At 33.7% G+C, this 17866-nt stretch overlaps 1 protein-coding gene across 1 annotated transcript in view; it reads right to left on the minus strand.

Annotated features, from left to right (window-relative positions):
* Nucleotides 1–1579: 1579 nt before the first annotated feature.
* Nucleotides 1580–17866, minus strand: part of LOC126742182 (retinol dehydrogenase 13-like) — a 51730-nt gene continuing 35443 nt past the window's right edge. The window contains exons 3-5 of the mRNA XM_050448759.1: nt 2132–2326; nt 1947–2074; nt 1580–1892 (exon numbers count right to left, since the gene is read on the minus strand). Coding sequence (XP_050304716.1) covers nt 1698–1892; nt 1947–2074; nt 2132–2326 — 518 coding nt within the window. The 3' untranslated portion in view covers nt 1580–1697. The remainder of the gene's footprint in view (nt 1893–1946; nt 2075–2131; nt 2327–17866) is intronic.

Raw genomic sequence — 17866 nt, forward strand, 5'->3', positions numbered from 1 at the left:
CCATCCAAGTATCCAGGAAGAGTTTCAAGTTGGAATGCAGGAATGCGCTGGACACGTTGAGTAGGAGGAAGACAACTTATAGTCAGTCATTATATTCAGTTATTCAACGAAAGACAAAGTGAAAGAATTATTGGACACAAGTACATCCATGAGTGATAATAGCTAAATTTGAAGAAACAGGATCTGTTGGCAATAAGAAAAGGAATGAGTCAAGATTGCTCAATGAGGCCGCTCAGATTGAGGTTCTTGGTGATATTTGCTATGACTACGTTCCTTCGTAGAGTTGCAGATTAAACTGGACTATCGCGTGAGTCAGTCAGGAAAGTATTGAAGCTTCATAAATTTCATCCATTTAAACTCCGAATTACTCAAGAATTAATGAAAAGATGACCCAGACCGACATATTGAGTTTTGCGAAATTATGACGGATAAGATTACTCAGCCCACGTTAATAAAGAATATCTGTTTTAGTGACGAATGTACTTTTTACTTAAAGTTTTTTTTATAACAAACAAATCTGTCATTATTGGAGCGACTTCAATCCTCACATTATTAGAGAGGGGCATACGCAATACCCTTAAATAAAAATTAAATATTTGGGTGGGTATATTAGGCAAAAGCATCATCCCCTCTTCATCAATGGAACTCTAAATGGTTAGACACAGCTCTAGAATCTCTTATAGTTCATGAGGTGGAAAATCAAAGAGACGCCAATGCTAATCTTGCTCTAGATGAACATTTGCTGCACAGGACAGAGCGTCTCCGCATTATGTACGCCCAGTAAGAGAGTAGTTAGATAATTATTACCCAAAGAAGTGGATTGGTTGAAGGAGACCCATAGAATGGCCACCTAGATCACCAGATCTGACACTGCTGGAATTTTTCTTATGGGGTCACTTGAACAAATAATTGTACAGGAGTGTGGCAGTATTTCACCTAAAACTCTTCAAAACGTCCGAGAACAGTGTGAATACCGGCTGTATTCGTGCTTGAAGAAGAATGAAACTCATTTTAAACAATTTATAAAGTAGTTAAGGTAAGGTTTCCAGTATTTTATTATCATTATCATGATTTTTCAAGGAGTCGCATTATTTAAATGCACATAAAGTACATTTCACTCACTTGTGAGGTTAAGTCAGGATTTTGAAAAAAACATATTAAATGCATTTTATGTAGAATTTCATAAGGAACACAAAAATGGTAAAAAAGTGAGGGTTGAAAATTGTTGGGATAGGTGCACTAAGGGTCAGGGGATTGAAAGTATCACGACGACAAATGCCTCAAAAATTACCACCATGATATGTAAATTGACGTGTTTCGCCCAATTTTCATACTATCATTGGTAGAAGGAATATTAAATGTTGTTCGTTTTCAAATTATCACCCGCTATATAAAAAATATTGTGGTGAAAACCATAAGTATTTTCGGATTTAACCAGCGCCTTCGAAAATGTCGTGCATTCTAGTATGGATTTATTACTACACTGAAGTACAGAGAAAGTAGATGCTGCATAGAGAAAAGCTATTTTTATATTCTTTCAAACTAATGACGCAGAAAGGGAACATATAAAAATGTGCAATTTTGTAAAAAAAAAATATATATTTAAAATCAAAAACAATACAATGTATTTTTTGTAATGTCTTTGGAAAAACTAAATTTCTTAACAATGGGTGTTTAGAAAACTAACTCAGTCTGCGTTAACACTTGACTTCGTGGGGTTCTAGTTTTGTGTACAAAACAGACCTATCCCATAGCTCTTGACAATACTCATTGTTTCTTAGAATAACAGGGGCTGGAAAACGTTTTCCCTCCATAAAATATTTCCCGGTAATATCTTTTACTTCATCGGCATGTGCTAGATAAATTAACGTTTGAGCTCCTTCTTCTGCTGACTAAAATGTTGTAATATTATCACTGTTTCATATTTCTCATCCTTCTAAATATACCTTTCCCAATAACCAAGCAAGCAAACCTAAGAAAATTTTTGATACATCTCTGTAGGACTTAATATCTTTGAAAAATATATTTGTCCTTGACCCACCAGGGTTAAAGCTATTTGCAGTTACCCCTGTACCTAAAATTTTAAATTTAATAAAATTAACTTATTGTTTAAAAGGGAATACTTTCTTACCTATAAGTTTTTTTCCAAACATTTTTGCAGCAAAAGCCATCATCAGTTTGGATGCACTGTAAGTACCAAAAATCCCGTATATCGATGAAAAATATTCTGGCTTAGGATTCAGTTGCTCCAAATTCAAAGTGCTAAAATAAGCAATTATTGAACTGGTAAAAACTATGCGACTGGGTGACGATTTTTTCAGGAGATCTGAAAGTGTTGCTTTATTACTTCGGGTCATATTATATAGAACCAATTTCAGACATGTTTATGTCAAATATGCTTAAGATATGAATCTGACAACAATAGAAAATTGAATAATGCAGTATTTAAACGTTTAGAAAAAAAGTTTTAACGAAGGCTTAATGAGCTTACATCAGATCACAAGAATAGCACATACCCATTTTAAGAAAATATTGAGAATTTCTCGACTGTCCAACTAACAACACCAGGTGAGTGTAATCTTAATTTCTGTAGAATGCAGTGGTGTAAAACATTTTTTTTACATTGTTTACATTTACAATCATTACATTTATTACATTCACTGATTGCTTAGCTTGGAAGCCTTCTCAAGAATCGATTTATCCAGGTTATCGTTGATGAACATACCTCGCAGAGATTTTAAGTTAATGCTAGTATTCCTCAGGGATGCATCTTGTCTTCTGCCCTCTTTCTGGTATATATTACCGACCTTCTTGACAAGACCTCTAATCCAATTTACAGCTTGGCTGATGACAGTACACTAGTGTCTTCCTCCAAGTCGCCCAACCAAATAACTTCACCCAACACCTAGTACCATAGGCATCGTCAGGGCAATGATAGTAACTAATAATGCCAACCTTAACATCCGAGGTGGCATAAGTTGAGTGAATGCAATCTGATTGAGTTTAACACAGCTAAGACTAAGGCAGCTGTTTTTATAAAAAAGGCTACCTCTGCTGCCCCAAGCCTGATTATATCCGAAATTGTTGCTATCTTCGTCAGTTCGCTTCGTCAGGTATTCAGTTATGAAGGTTAGAAGCATTATGTTTTGGCATAATCTTGTAGTGGGAATAGCAAAAGCAGCATATCAAAAACTTGGAGCTCTCTTCAAAATGAAAAGGCTGTATACAGTTCAATAGCTTTTAACGCTTTACAAGGCTCAAATTTGTCCATCTCTTAAGTGTTGCTCACACATATGAAGCTTTGCACTCAAACACACTTTGAAGCTACTTGATTCCACCCAGAAGAAGGCCATAAAAGGAGGATGGTGTAGGGAGGAAATTTTTTTTAAATTTTTGCTCCACAGTTATACAACAAGGAGTAGCTGTAAAACCTGAAAAGTTACTTGATGTAGAAAAGCTTTTAACAAAACATTTTAGTGAAGAATGGGTTAATAAAAAATAATACACGGCAAGTAGACCTAAACAGTCCCTTTTCGTCAATCCTAGAATCCTAAAAACCCACCCCTACGCCTCCACTCCCAATGCGCGGTCTTCACTGAATCGACCCATCCTTTTAATAAAGGCTTGCACGTTGTCCCAGTCCAGATCTTTAAGATCTTTCCGTTGGAGTGTCGTTGCTCCGAAAATTTTCCTTCTTAGGTGACTCTACCTATCACGGATACCTAGTATGTGCTATGAACTTTCCTCCCCTGTACCGCAATTCGGACAGTGGACTTTCTCTTATAACAAGAAGGTGTAGATGCCTGTTTAGACTGTTGTGCCCAGTCAGGATTCCCAACAAGTCTTTGATACTTTGTCGGGTCTTTGTTAGCAGTCGCCTTGCTTTAGAGCCGTCATGGTATGGTATCATTTCCTTGGCCTGTCTACATCCTTCTGTCCTCCAATTCTTCCTTGTTTTTTCCCCAGGCTCAAATATTAAGTGACTGGGAGATTTGTTTTTTACTAAGACCGAGACAAGGTTCGAGGCCTACGAAACGGTTAACGGAACTCTGTCTTGCCAGTTCGTTGGCCCGCTCATTGCTCTTGACACCCTGGTGTCCTGGGACCCACCTCAGTCTGACTTCTCTGTGTGCTGCAAGCCTTTCCAATACGTCTCTGCATTCTTGGACTAGCGCCGAGCTGGCCCTGGGGTTCTGAATGGCCTTGAGGGCAGCTTGACTATCACCTTCCAATGCCTCTCGTTTGTTTGTTACTTCGACTTCAAACCTCTCTGCTTGTAAAACTGTGATGTATTTCCCTAGCGGGAAAGATTCGAATGGCGGCTGAATTGGTGCTTTTCATCCATGATCTAACTGTGTACCAGGCCTGGAAACCACTTGGCTCTTTAATTTGGTTCGCCAACCATTCTTCCCTTGTCGGGATTTCGACTTGAAACCCCTTTTTTAAAATTGGTTTCCCACTTTGCCCCCATCCTGAGAGCAATCCTCATATGGCCTTGTCCTAAGTGAACATTGCGCCACTCTCCGCTATCTTTCATCCTCTTATGCGCCGCTCAATCCAGACTAGGAAGTCCGGTAGCCCAAGAAGAATATGTAATGGTGCTGCAGGTGTTGTTCTCATGGCTCCAGTAATTCCCAAGCAGACCAGTCTTTGCAGTCTGGTCATCAGGAAGTTCTAACTTCATGAGGAGACTGTCCATCACCAGGCACCAAAAGTGTGGTAAAAGGCAACTGCCTGGTTTCGACACGACATGCGACAGTCTCTTCTAGTATAGCACTGATCTTCCGTAGTCCTATGGTTGAAACCTTTGGTGTGATGCTCAAATTACGAGACAGTTTTCCCACTAACCAAAACTCTTATTTTTAATCTCGACACGTGCTTCGCTAACGATGTTAGCATCTTCGGGAGAAGATTAAAACTAAACTAAAACTACTTAGAGATCTCCTTATATACTAATGATGTAACTAATAGATAGTAGCCTTGCAACGTGGACAATTTTAGGCATGCTCTTATGAATAATAGCTGGCAGGAAGTCTACAGAGAAAGTAATTTTAATTTGCAGTTTCACATATTCTATTCATCATATGTGTGGCATTTTAACTTAAACTTTCCCACTAAACCATCGGGCTCCGGTAGTAACAAGAAATCATGGGTTACTGACGAAGTTCGTAAATCTAGTAGGCTGTTAAAGGAGCTGCATCAGCGTCGATGTGCGGTTCCGGCGCTCAATGCAGTGTACAGAATTGAAAGCGCCAAACATAAAACTTTGATTAATAATGGTAAAAAACAATTTTACCAGCAAAAAATTATTGATTCCGAAAATCCGAAGAGAACCATGTGGTCTGTTGTGTCAGCATTAAATGGCAACAAAAAAAAGGTATCTAATATTAAAATTAATGATAATGGAGTTTTAATTAATAATCTCAAAGAAGTGGCTACTTACTTTAATGATTTTTTTATAAAAGAACCAAAAAGCATTTTAAGCAATATTGCTAAAAATAAAAATATGGCTAAAGACATAAACAGGTCAGTTATTTTACGGCAAAGCATAAGCATTATTCCATTTAATGAAAATGAAATTTTACATATTATTAAAACCAAAATTAAAAACAAAAAGTCAAGTGGACCTGATGCCATTCCTTTATATATTTTTTAGAATACTGCTGGGGCTTGCCTTAAACCATTAACTGATCTTATAAATTTATCTTTTAAAAAGGGAATTTTTCCAAATTCGTTAAAAATATCTAAAGTTATACCGGTATTTAAAAAAGGGGATCGAGTTATGCTTGACAATTACAGACCCATAGCCTTAACCTCTTGTTTTTCTAAAATTGTTGAATATGCAATTCTCGATCGGCTTATGTCTTATTTGAAAAAAAATCAAATTATTTCGACAGGCCAGCATGGCCTTGCATTTGGTAGGTCCAGGACGTCTGCTGTTTTGACATTTTTATCGGGGGTAATTGAGGCTCTTGAGGCGGGTGAGCGCCCTGTTGGGATATTTTGTGATCTCAGCAGGGCGTTTGACTGCGTAGATCACACTTTGCTCTTGGATAAAATGGAATCCTATGGTGTAAGGGGAGTAGGGTTGAGCTGGTTTGCATAATTATTGGCGGATTGCTCACAATATGTAGCAGTGAGGGATAACTCCAGATCTAGTATGCGGTCTGAAAACCTTAAAGTGGACATTGGGGTCCCACAAGTTTCCGTATTGGGCTCAGTGTTGTTTCTTTTTATTAATCCCTTGCCTCTGGCAAGAACACATAGTGTCATCACCATGTATGCTGATGATGCATCTGCGCTGGTTCGAAGACAGAACATGGAAACAATTGATGTATCTGCTGGAAAAGCCTTAGAGGAACTTGGCAATTGGTTTATTTTGAATCAACTTTACTTGAACAATAAAAAGACTAATTACATGGTTTTTCATGAATGTCATGGTCAGATAAATGGTGATATTGATTTGTGTGTAACCAACGATAACGATTGTTTGAAACGTCAAAAATCAGTTAGGGTTCTTGGATTAACATTGGATGATTCACTTTCTTAGGAATCTCATTGTGCTGAGTTGTCGATGAAGCTCGGTAGCTTATGTTATGCCATTAGGAACCTTAGGGTGGTAATGGAAATTAATCAACTAATTTGTCTATACCACGCTATTATGCACTCACGAATTTTGTACGGTATTTAGCTCTGGGGCTGTACGTCGTATGCACGTCGAGTGTTTATTAGCCAAAAACAGATTCTTAGGTCTATTGCCGGAGAATCACCGATGACTTCTTGTGGACCTCTTTTTAGAGAATATAGAATTTTGACGGTCCCGTGTGTGTATATATTTGAAGTTTGCTTATATGTTTTTAAGAATTTTAATTCCTTTACTGTTAATGGTAGTTTTCATAATTACCCAATTTGTTCTAGAAATGGCTTGTCCATGCCTCATAGCAGGCTACTTATTTCTAGAAAATTTGTATTAAGAATAGGTCCAAAACTATACAACAAATTACCGAATGATATAAAGATTAGCAAAACCGTTTCGATATTTAAAAGAAAGTTAAAGGAATTCCTAGCCAACAAATGTTTTTATGATGTACATACATAGCTATCTAGCTGATTAGGCAGTGTATAGAGTATTATAACTTTTTTAATGATGTAAGGTCACTTTACTTTTGACTATTTTAACTTTTTTTGTAATATATAGTATAGGTGGATATTTTTGAATTTTAGTTATCTAGGTAGTTAGTAATATTTTTTTTTGTGACGAAATCCATACACTTTGTGTCTATTTTTTTTGGATAATAAAAGTTTTGATTTGATTTGATTTGATTTAGAGCGGAAAAAGCAATGACCAAACAAATTTTAAACACTAACTAAACTATATAATTGACTATAAGGGATTGAACCTTTATCCCTGTTAAGAATGTTTTTTTGATTTTTGAATATTGCTAAAGTCTTTGAAAACTCTATCAAAGCTTCTCGTCAAGATAGGATCGTATGGTATTGCAACAAAAGTTTTCTTATTTTCATCTTTTTGAAAGGTGGTAGTTTTTACGATTAACTTTAAACCTATGTCTTCTAATCACTTTATCAATAATCTTATCGTCATAACCATTGACCCTAGCAATTGTTTTAATTGTTGCTTTTTCTTTATTAAATCTGCTATTACTTAGAGGAAAAGAGACCAAACGATGTATGTATCAAGAAATGCATGCTAGCCATTTTATGTTAAAAACAATGGTTAGAGTCACTAGTTATGTATCTAAAAATATTTGTTTCTTTTCTATAAATATCAAATTCTAACTTATAATTATTTTGATTTTGATGACAAGAGTATAGTTATATGGCCATTTATGCCTATGTATATTTTTATTCATTCTCTTTCGCTTCATCCAGCTTGTTCAGCATTTATTTTATATATATACCAGTTGCTTTGCAGGCGCGAATTAGTCATTAAACGGTAGTCTTTAAGCAAACTTCATGTTAGTTTGTAAGTTGCTTTAATTGTATTCTTCTTTTTAATTAAACGAATTGTTTTTAAAAAAAGGAAGTTTCAATTAATAAAATAATAGTGGCGCAGTCGGTAGTATCCTTTAAGAGCGAAAAGTTGATCCATTTCGAGTAACACGAAAATTGAGTACGCGAATACCCAGTGAGTACGTGAGTGCTAGTGTCAGTGCTAAGTGATAGTTATCAGTGCTTACTAGTATCTTATAGTCAGTAGTACTAGATACTTAGTGTATGTGATAGCATCCAATCGATTGAGTTCAACGCTCATCTGTTTTAACAGTTAAAGAAGGATCTAGAACATCTCAGGCAACAAGACTACATTTTTGGCTCCTGGCAGATCATCTCAATTATTGGTTCGCCATTATGAGAGGCCAGTAGGACAATTTGGCGTATGCTAGTGTCCACTACAACCATCTACGACAAGCAGCGGCAGACGGTTGATACAAGAACGAAACTGAGAAACTTTCAATTGTAAGTGTTTACAGAATTGTTTCTTATAGTTGTACCTCTTGTTAATTAAGATTAAAACACATGTTCTATAAATGAAACAATTTAATGATCGGTTAAGTGATATAACTTATCCAAGAGTTAGTCGTCGTAGTACTGAAACTGCAATTTTTGAAAACGATTCTAGCAACTTAGGTTTAGAATAACAATACGCTGAAATTTCTGCGAATAGTTTAGTAACCCTAGGTCATGTAAATAACGAAAATTTTGCAGAAAGTCCACTGTAAATAATTTAGATTTTAATTCGAAATCAGATAATAACAATATGGCTGATGCTTTGCGATCCACTGTAACCCTTTTGAAAACGTTTGACGGTACGCCATCACGGCACAGATTACCTAAACCAGATGCGAAAGCTTGCGTCGGCATCTTTCAAGTTCGTAACCTAAGCGGCGTACAAAGGCGCGGCTCCAGTCAAAGCGAGGCCTTTACCGGTAGCGGATCATTTCCACCATTGGTCATAGACTTTCTTTATTTTTTAACACGCATTTTTTTTGCACCAGTTGTTCAGTTTAAAAAAAAAACTATCTATTAATAAATATTTATTTTATTATAAATGGTTAAGAATTCAAATTTTTTTATTAGTTTTTTTTTAAAGATTTTTTTAAAGATTTCAAATCTCTGTTAGCATACTTTAAAGCATAAAATATCCTAAGTCTTATAAATAACTTTACAATATATAATCGAGGGAAATCATTACAGGGATGATTAAATTTTATTAAACTCATAACGTTTAAATATTTATGAGAAATGCCAGGTTTAGTAGATATTTGATCAAACATTGAAATAATTTTTTTTTTCTAATTCATAAATAAAACATAAAAATTTCTCGCTAGGTGTTTTCAAACTACCAAAAATATTAGTTTCGGTGTTGCTATATGCCTTTAGTTTAGTTAATAAATTTGAAGCATCAAGGTTTCTGGATTCTTCTGAAAAACTGACACAAATGGGACATTTATGAATATTTAAAGCTTTTTAATTAAGTAACCACAGATATTTAAAAGCATTTTGTGTGGTTAAACTGTGTTCTCTATAATCACAATCAGAAACAGTTATTGCCTTACATATTTGAGATGACTGCGTAGGCATCACTTTTATTAAATTTTCATCTGAAACGTTTTTTAGCTCAGCTAGAAGCACGCCTAAATCGTCCTCACAGTTCGTATATTCAGAGTGTAAAAAATTCTGACAAAATATTTTTTTATGGGCTCTTTGAAAGTGAATTGGGGTTGGATTTACGCAATTCCCTCCTTGTTGCCCTTATATTTCCGAAATAATTTTCAAGACAGTCTTGATTTATTTTTCTGGTTTTTAGGTAGCTAAATCCGCAATTTGAAAGGCGCTGCCATAAGACTTTCAATCCATAGATAGATATCATCCAACACGAACGAAATTTACACTTTTTTGTCAAATTTTTTCCTTTATTATTGCATATTTTAAGATTTTTAAAAAATAATAGCCACATGTGATTTAAAAACTCAACTTAATAATCAAGACCCTGATATGCATTTTTAAATTTATTCGGGTGGGACGTATTTGTAGAATTAAACAAATCAAACAAAGCATTAAATTTATCTATAATTTCAATTGTAGGTAAAGCATCTACAGGAAGTGCTCCTAAAGTCATATATGTATTCATTCCACTCGCAACACTATGACTTAAAACTTGAGTGGACAGTTTTACCTTCATCTTTTCAAAGTTATTAGGATATATGTGGGATTTAGTAAGTTTCGGAGCACACCTATACACTTGCTGGCTATCTTTTTCATAAAATTGTTCGACAAACTTCCAAGACGTTACTTTGTTGCCAAAATGAGAATTATTTTCGGCTAAATTATTTTTAGTAGCCTTTAATAAATGTGGAGGGTCAAAAATGTAAACTAATTTCAAATCGCCCAATTGAAATTCAGGATTTTCTTCGTTGACCTTTAGCATTCTAGAAAGCTGTATAATTTAGATCCCATATCAGTTACTAAGCCTTGGATAAATAAACCAGCATCTGATAACTTTTTAACGCATTTAGTTAATATTTTTAAAATATCTGAAGCTTTAAGTTGGGAGTTTACAAAAAAATAAGCCAGTGGTTGCTTCCAGTTATGAAAAAGTCCGTGAACCATAATAGCAGCAACATTTTGTGCTATGATATTATTATTGTCATTTTTTCCAGTATCCTCCAAGTCTACAATTTCATCTTTTGCTAAATTAAAATAAAGATAGGACATTAAAGATGTTTCATCAATACATATGGTACAATACTTATCAAGTTCAGACATAGTTTTAACTTTAATAGCAAGAGGATTGAATGTCTGTTCGTTTAGTCCTGGTTTTGAAACAATACTTTGTGTCATTTTTTCCAGAGTATGTTTAGTAGGTAAATTTAATATTTTTGCGAGAAATCTATATGCTTTTGGCCCCAAGAAATACCAAACTAAAGCAAACTGTTTATAACTATCTGGATATCGTTTAGCTTTACCTACTTTATGCTGTAATTTAGCTTGAACTTTTATTATTTTAGATAAAGTTTTATTTAAAAAGCTGTCACATAATTTAATAAAACTATCGAGTTTCGGTTTAATCGCTTTAGCCTGCTCAAATTGCTTTTTTTGTTTTAATACATTCCTTTTTAAGCCTCTGACTTGGTATCGCAACTTCAGTTTTCTTGGGCTATTGGCAGTCAATGCAGATGAAGTTTGTGTTCCTATGCTTGGTGATTTTATGCTTGTAATGTAATTGATGGGCGTATCTTGGGTACCGAAGCAAGCGTGAAACTAAAATAATTATGCTCCCATACTATTCGATCCGACTTTGAGCAGACGAAAATAGTGGGGAACGCAGACCATGCCGCCAGGCTTACATTCGCATCTGGTTTAGGTAATCTGTGATCACGGTTAGATACTTTCATTAACCAAATTAACTTATTTCATACAAGATATTACAATGCAGATCCATCGCAACAGGAATATGTTATTTTAGCTATTAAGAGTAAAATCATAGGAGAAGCGGAAGACTTTTTACTTACTAGAAGCGATTTGAATTCATGGAATGAAATTAAATTAGCCTTACAACAAAAATTTAGTGACCCTATAACTAGAGCAAATTTACAACAACAATTGATTTTCCTTACTAGAAAGAATGAGTCAACAAATGACTACATTCAAAGATTAAAAGCTTTAGTAAATAAAATTAATAACAAAATTTGCTCAGAAATAAATAATATAGAAGCCAGAACTATACTTATAAATCAAAACGAGCTAACAGCAACTCAAAATCTTCTTGATAATATCTCTAGTGAATTGAGAACATTATTGATGCAAAATCCTCAAACTCTAGATCAGGCAATTGACATAATTACTAATTATGAAATATTAATCAGTCAGAACCATTTTAAAAATAACTATTTACAAAATCACAACCCACACAAACAAAATACACAAAAACCTTTAAATCAACCTCAAAATAATATACAAAGAACACAACACAATCACAATAAACATTACCCGAGTCAGATTCCAAAACCTTAGAATCAATATAGTAATTATAGGCCATTTAATCCCAATTATAGACAACAGAATCAAAACTTTGCCAGACCCCAAGGTCCACAAAATCAAGATTTTTCTCAAAGAAACCCTCAACAAAATAAAAATCAATTTCCACAACCAATGTCAGGTATACAATATACCTCAGCTAAATCTCAATTTCCAAAACCTATGTCCGGAGTGAGTGTTCAACCAAGAAAAAGCCCTCAACCTCAAATGAGACACGATTTAGCTCATCTTGAAAATACTGATTTAAACTTCCCTTACCCTCAAGATGATTACTCTATTAATCATGATAACCCTAATTTTTCTGATTTTTGTGACTATGAGCAAGAATATGAAAACCTCGATAATAATCAATTACAATCTTATGAAGAAGATCCAACAGATCAATTCGAAAATTTTCATATCCAAGCCTCGGAGAAACAAAACCATGCTTAACATTAAATAGCTTTCAGGTAAATAAACTACCCTTTATAGAAATCAAGAGCCCTGATTTTAAGATTCGTTTATTAATAGATACAGGCTCACATGCTTCATTACTTAGACCCTCCATAGTAGAAATGTTTTTCCCAGAAACCAAAAGACCTTATATTAGCACCCTGCACATGTACAGGTTCGCAAAAAGCTAAATATAAAGCTCCTATACCCTTATTCGCAAGCTTTGCTATTTCAGAACCTATCGAATTTATTCCATATTCTTTTCATGATTACTTTGATGGAATTTTAGGTATAAAAGATCTTCGTAAATTAAATCTAAATATTGATTTACAAAATCAAACTCTATACAATGATTATTTAACTATTCCATTTAAGTATAGATAGGATTTTGAAAAATGTATTGTCGAAATACCACCAGAGACTATACAAAAAACCCCGATTAAGACAAATTTACCCGAAGATACAACATGGTTTGTTCCATATTACTTTGACGGTGAAATTGAAATTCAACCCACTCTTGTTACAATTAAAGAAAGTTCCTATACTGTAGATATTTATAATCGTTCGAAAAGATACATAGCTTTAGAAGGAAATTTAGATAATGGATTTCCAATTGAACCAATTGAACTTAACAACTTTGAAATCTTTAATATACAAATAGGCGAAAATTCTAGTCAATCTAAATGTACGGAACCATTAGATTTAAAAACCTTGTTACGTCATGCACACCTAAATAAAGAGGAACGAGAACAACTCTTTAAATTAATTAACAAATATAGTAGTATTTTACATAAACCTGGAGACATACTAACATTCTCTAGTCAAGTTAAACACGTTATAAATACCAAAGATGAAATTCCAGTATATACAAAGAATTACAGGTATCCCTATATTCATAAAGAGGAAATAAACAAACAAATAGAACAAATGTTAGACAGCGGAATAATTCAACCATCTAATTCACCATGGAGGTCACCAGTATGGATAGTACCGAAGAAGTTAGATGCAACAGGACAGAAGAAATGGAGAATGGTGATTGACTATAGAAAAGTGAATAAGAAGACGATCAGTGACAGATATCCAATACCTAACATCACTGATATATTAGACAAATTAGGAAAATACAACTACTTTACCACATTAGACCTTGCTAGTGGCTTCCATCAAAAAGAAATGGACCCTAAAAGCATCTTAAAAACTGCATTTAATGTCGAACATGGACATTATGAATACACACGCATGCCGTTTGGAATAAGTAATGCACCTGCTACATTTCAACGTACAATGGACAACATATTACGTGGTTTATTAGGAAAAATATGTTTAGTATACATGGATGACATTATAATTTTCTCTACCAGCTTACAAGAACATATGAATTCCTTAAAATTAGTATTTGAAAGACTTATGTCGTACAACATGAAAATACAACTAGATAAGTCAGAATTCCTACAAAAAACAGTCGAATTCTTAGGACATATAGTAACTGCGGAAGGTGTTTAACCCAACCCTCGCAAAATAGAAGCTGTTAAAAACTTTAAAATACCAAATACACCAAAAGAAATCAAATCCTTCTTAGGTCTCATTGGATATTATAGGAAATTCATAAAAGACTTCGCAAAAATTACAAAACCACTGACAAACTGCTTAAAAAAGAACGCAAAAATAGTACACGATAAGGCATTTCGTACATCTTTTGAATTATGCAAAAACATTTTAACAAACGATCCAATATTGCAGTACCCCGATTTTAATAAACCTTTCATCTTGACAACTGACGCATCAGAATATGCAATAGGAGCAATTTTATCTCAAGGATCCATCGGATCAGATTTACCTATCTCTTATGCAAGTAGAACGCTAAACACAGCAGAATGTAATTATAGCACAATAGAAAAAGAATTATTGGCAATTGTATGGGCAACCAAATATTTCCGTCCATATTTATTTGGTCGAAAATTTACCATCGTGACAGATCATAAACCACTGCAGTGGCTATTTTCGATTAAGGAACCAAATTCAAAATTTGTAAGATGGCGATTAAAACTCCAAGAATACGAATATACCATTCAATATAAAAAAGGAAAACGCAACGTCAATGCCGATGCACTTTCTAGACCACCAAGAGAAATTCATCCTATGGAAATAATAAAACCATAAATAAACCCACGCATACGTCAGCAACTTGTGAAGATAACGAAGATTACGACCAATATACATGGCATGATAAGATAAAACATTTCTTTGATACACAAGAAAACTTATTTGAAAAACCAAAGAAAAAGAAAGAAAAAAAGAAAATAAATATAATCTCTAATGTTTTATTAAGACCAGCTGATCAACCAAAGGTTAATGAACTACCTAACCTACCACAACAAGAATCACCAAAACCTACTACAAGAAAAAAGGAAATAGTAGACATACCAGGAAAAGATAATTCAGAAACAGACACAGCTAGTTCATTGGAAAAATTGACATTAGAACAACTAGAAAAGGATAAATACAAGAGAGACAACTCAGAAACAGATACGGGGCATACGTCACAAGAAGACCCAATCTTAGGAGCACCATATGTAAATAAATCGATAAATACATTTAAAAACCAAATTATTTTTAAATGGACAACTAAAGAAAAGCCATACATACAGAGAGATCGATTATTTGAAACAAAAAAGAGATTTATAATTTTTATAAATAACAACCCTATAACTAATGAAATACAAATCTTATTCAGAGACAACTTACCATCCGATACTTATTGTTTGTTTTTCCAAAACAAAGAATTAGAGCCAGTTGTCATAAGAATATTTCAGGAAACGTTTAAGCATAACGCGTATAAGTTATTAATTTCAAACACCCCATTAGAAGACATTTTAACCCCTGATGAACAAAAGGAAGTTATCGAGAGATACCACACGACGAAAACTTCACATCGAGGAATTACGGAAAATATTAAAAATATCAAACAACGATATTATTGGCCCAGCTTAGAGCGTGATGTAATTAATTTTGTAAATACATGTGAAACATGTCAAAAGACAAAATACGATCGACATCCATATAAAGTAATTTATAAGCTTACACCAACAGGATCAAAACCTCTTGAACATATTTACATGGATATTTATTCCATATCTGGTCAAAAATATTTAACCCTAATCGATAATTTCTCTAAATTCGCAACAGCATATCTTATAAACGAAACCTCTATAGAGATATGTCAAAGTTTAATAAAATACTTTTCACATCACGGAACGCCCTGTAAAATAACAACAGATAACGGAACATCTTTTAAGAGTAATCTAATTCAACACAACATTTATGTAGAACTTATCGAATTGAACTACATTTCACCACCCCTTATAACCCCAACTCGAATTCACCTGTCGAAAGATTCCACTCAACCCATCAGGAAAGCCTTATTGCTCTTAGAAATGATGATAGAAGTAAAACTATACAAGAATTAGTAGATATAGCAATATTAAATTATAATAATAGCATCCACACTTCACACGAATATACTCCGTTTCAAATTAAATTAAAGGAAACTTGAACTATCAGTTAAATTTCGAAAAAGATATTAACCAAATGCAAACCGATTACGTATATGAACTTGCCGAAATTTTCAAAGAATTAAATGAAAACATTAATTAAAAATTAAATGCTAAAAACGCAAATGTTCTATCTAAATTAAACAAGAAACGCGAAAATGACCCAGAAATTCCCAAAGCTACTAACCAATTAGTAGGTACTCCGCGGAAATTACCTCAGAAGTTACAACCAAAATATAAAATAACCAAATTTAAAGGTCAAAGACATCCTAAAAATATTAAACGACGTTCGTAATTATTTTTCAGGAACGGAAATGAGGATTGTAATAATCTTATTACTTCCACTACTAATAGGAATAGACGCTCAATATAAAATAGAAGAATTAACCAATCCCTTGCTGCCAGTCTATCAAGGAAATAGTTATATAGTTACCAATTACCATCATGTATACTATCATGTAAATTTAACTAATATGAAGGATTGCCTAGATATAACAAAATCCACCCTATTACAAATTAATAAGACCCTTGTCAATACTAGCGTAACATCACCCTATTATTCCCTGTATAAATTACTCTTAACAAGAACAAATAACTTATTCGATCAAATAAAATCGATTGAATTATTTATTGAACATTATACTACACCCCAAAAGAGGTTTAAAAGAGGATTATTTAATATTATTGGTAAAGCTCAAAAGTTCTTGTTTGGAACCCTAGACGATGATGATGCAGGACGTTATAATAAATATATTAAAACCCTGCAAGACAATCAAAATATTTTACACCATGATATTTCTTTAACCCAGACCATTGTTAAAAATTTAACCAAAGATATAGACTTACAGCTGAGTAATATTAAAAACAATCAACAAAAGTTAATGACCCAGGTCAATGATTTGAAACAGCTAACACAATCCGCTACCATAACATCTTATTTTATTCTCTTACTCGACAATGTAGAAAATAATATTCGCATATTATATGAGACGTACAACAATGTACAAACCGCGATAACCTTCGCTGAAATTAACATCATGCACCATAGCATTTTTAAATATCAGCAGTTAAATGACATTATTATGAAACTTGATCCAAAAACCAGAATTCCTTTAGATAATATTATCAAATATTATGAAGTCGCACATGCGGATGTAACCATAAAAAACGACCTAATCATATTTTACGTAGGGATCCCTTTAATATCTAATAATCCCTATATGTTTTATCACATTTATCCAATCCCAATTAATAGGCAAATAGTAAAAATTAACAACCCCTATCTACTAAGATCAAGTAATGATTTTTACAACGTGAAAGAAAGTTGTTATAAAATAGAAGACATGTTTTTATGCCAAAACTACCTATTGAGCCAGAATGAACCTTGTATCATTCAAACTATTAACTTGACAAGCCATTGCCCTATGATACCTGTTAAGTACACAGATACATCTGCTATACAATTAAGTGATAATTCCATCATAGTAATTCCACCTCTAGAACAAAACATTTACTTTACATGTCCAAATCAACACAGCATTGAAACACTTAGCAAACCATCCCTTATTATTCCTTCGGAATGCAATGTAAAAATTAAAGACCAAGTTTATGATTCACAAGAACCAGAAACTATTAGTCTAAGACTTAAATTGCCTTCAATAACTATTAACGATCAATTAGTACAAAATATTGAACCTCTGGAACTTGCAGAAATCAATCTTGAAAACATAAAAGAAGATTTAGAGAACGCTCAGCGATTATCTGTACACCCTCTGAGATATTTCGACATTGTCAATTCAGGACTATCAATCACATTATTGATAATT

This window comes from Anthonomus grandis, chromosome 11, assembly GCF_022605725.1.
Source record: "Anthonomus grandis grandis chromosome 11, icAntGran1.3, whole genome shotgun sequence".
NCBI classification, from domain to species: Eukaryota; Metazoa; Arthropoda; class Insecta; order Coleoptera; family Curculionidae; genus Anthonomus; species Anthonomus grandis.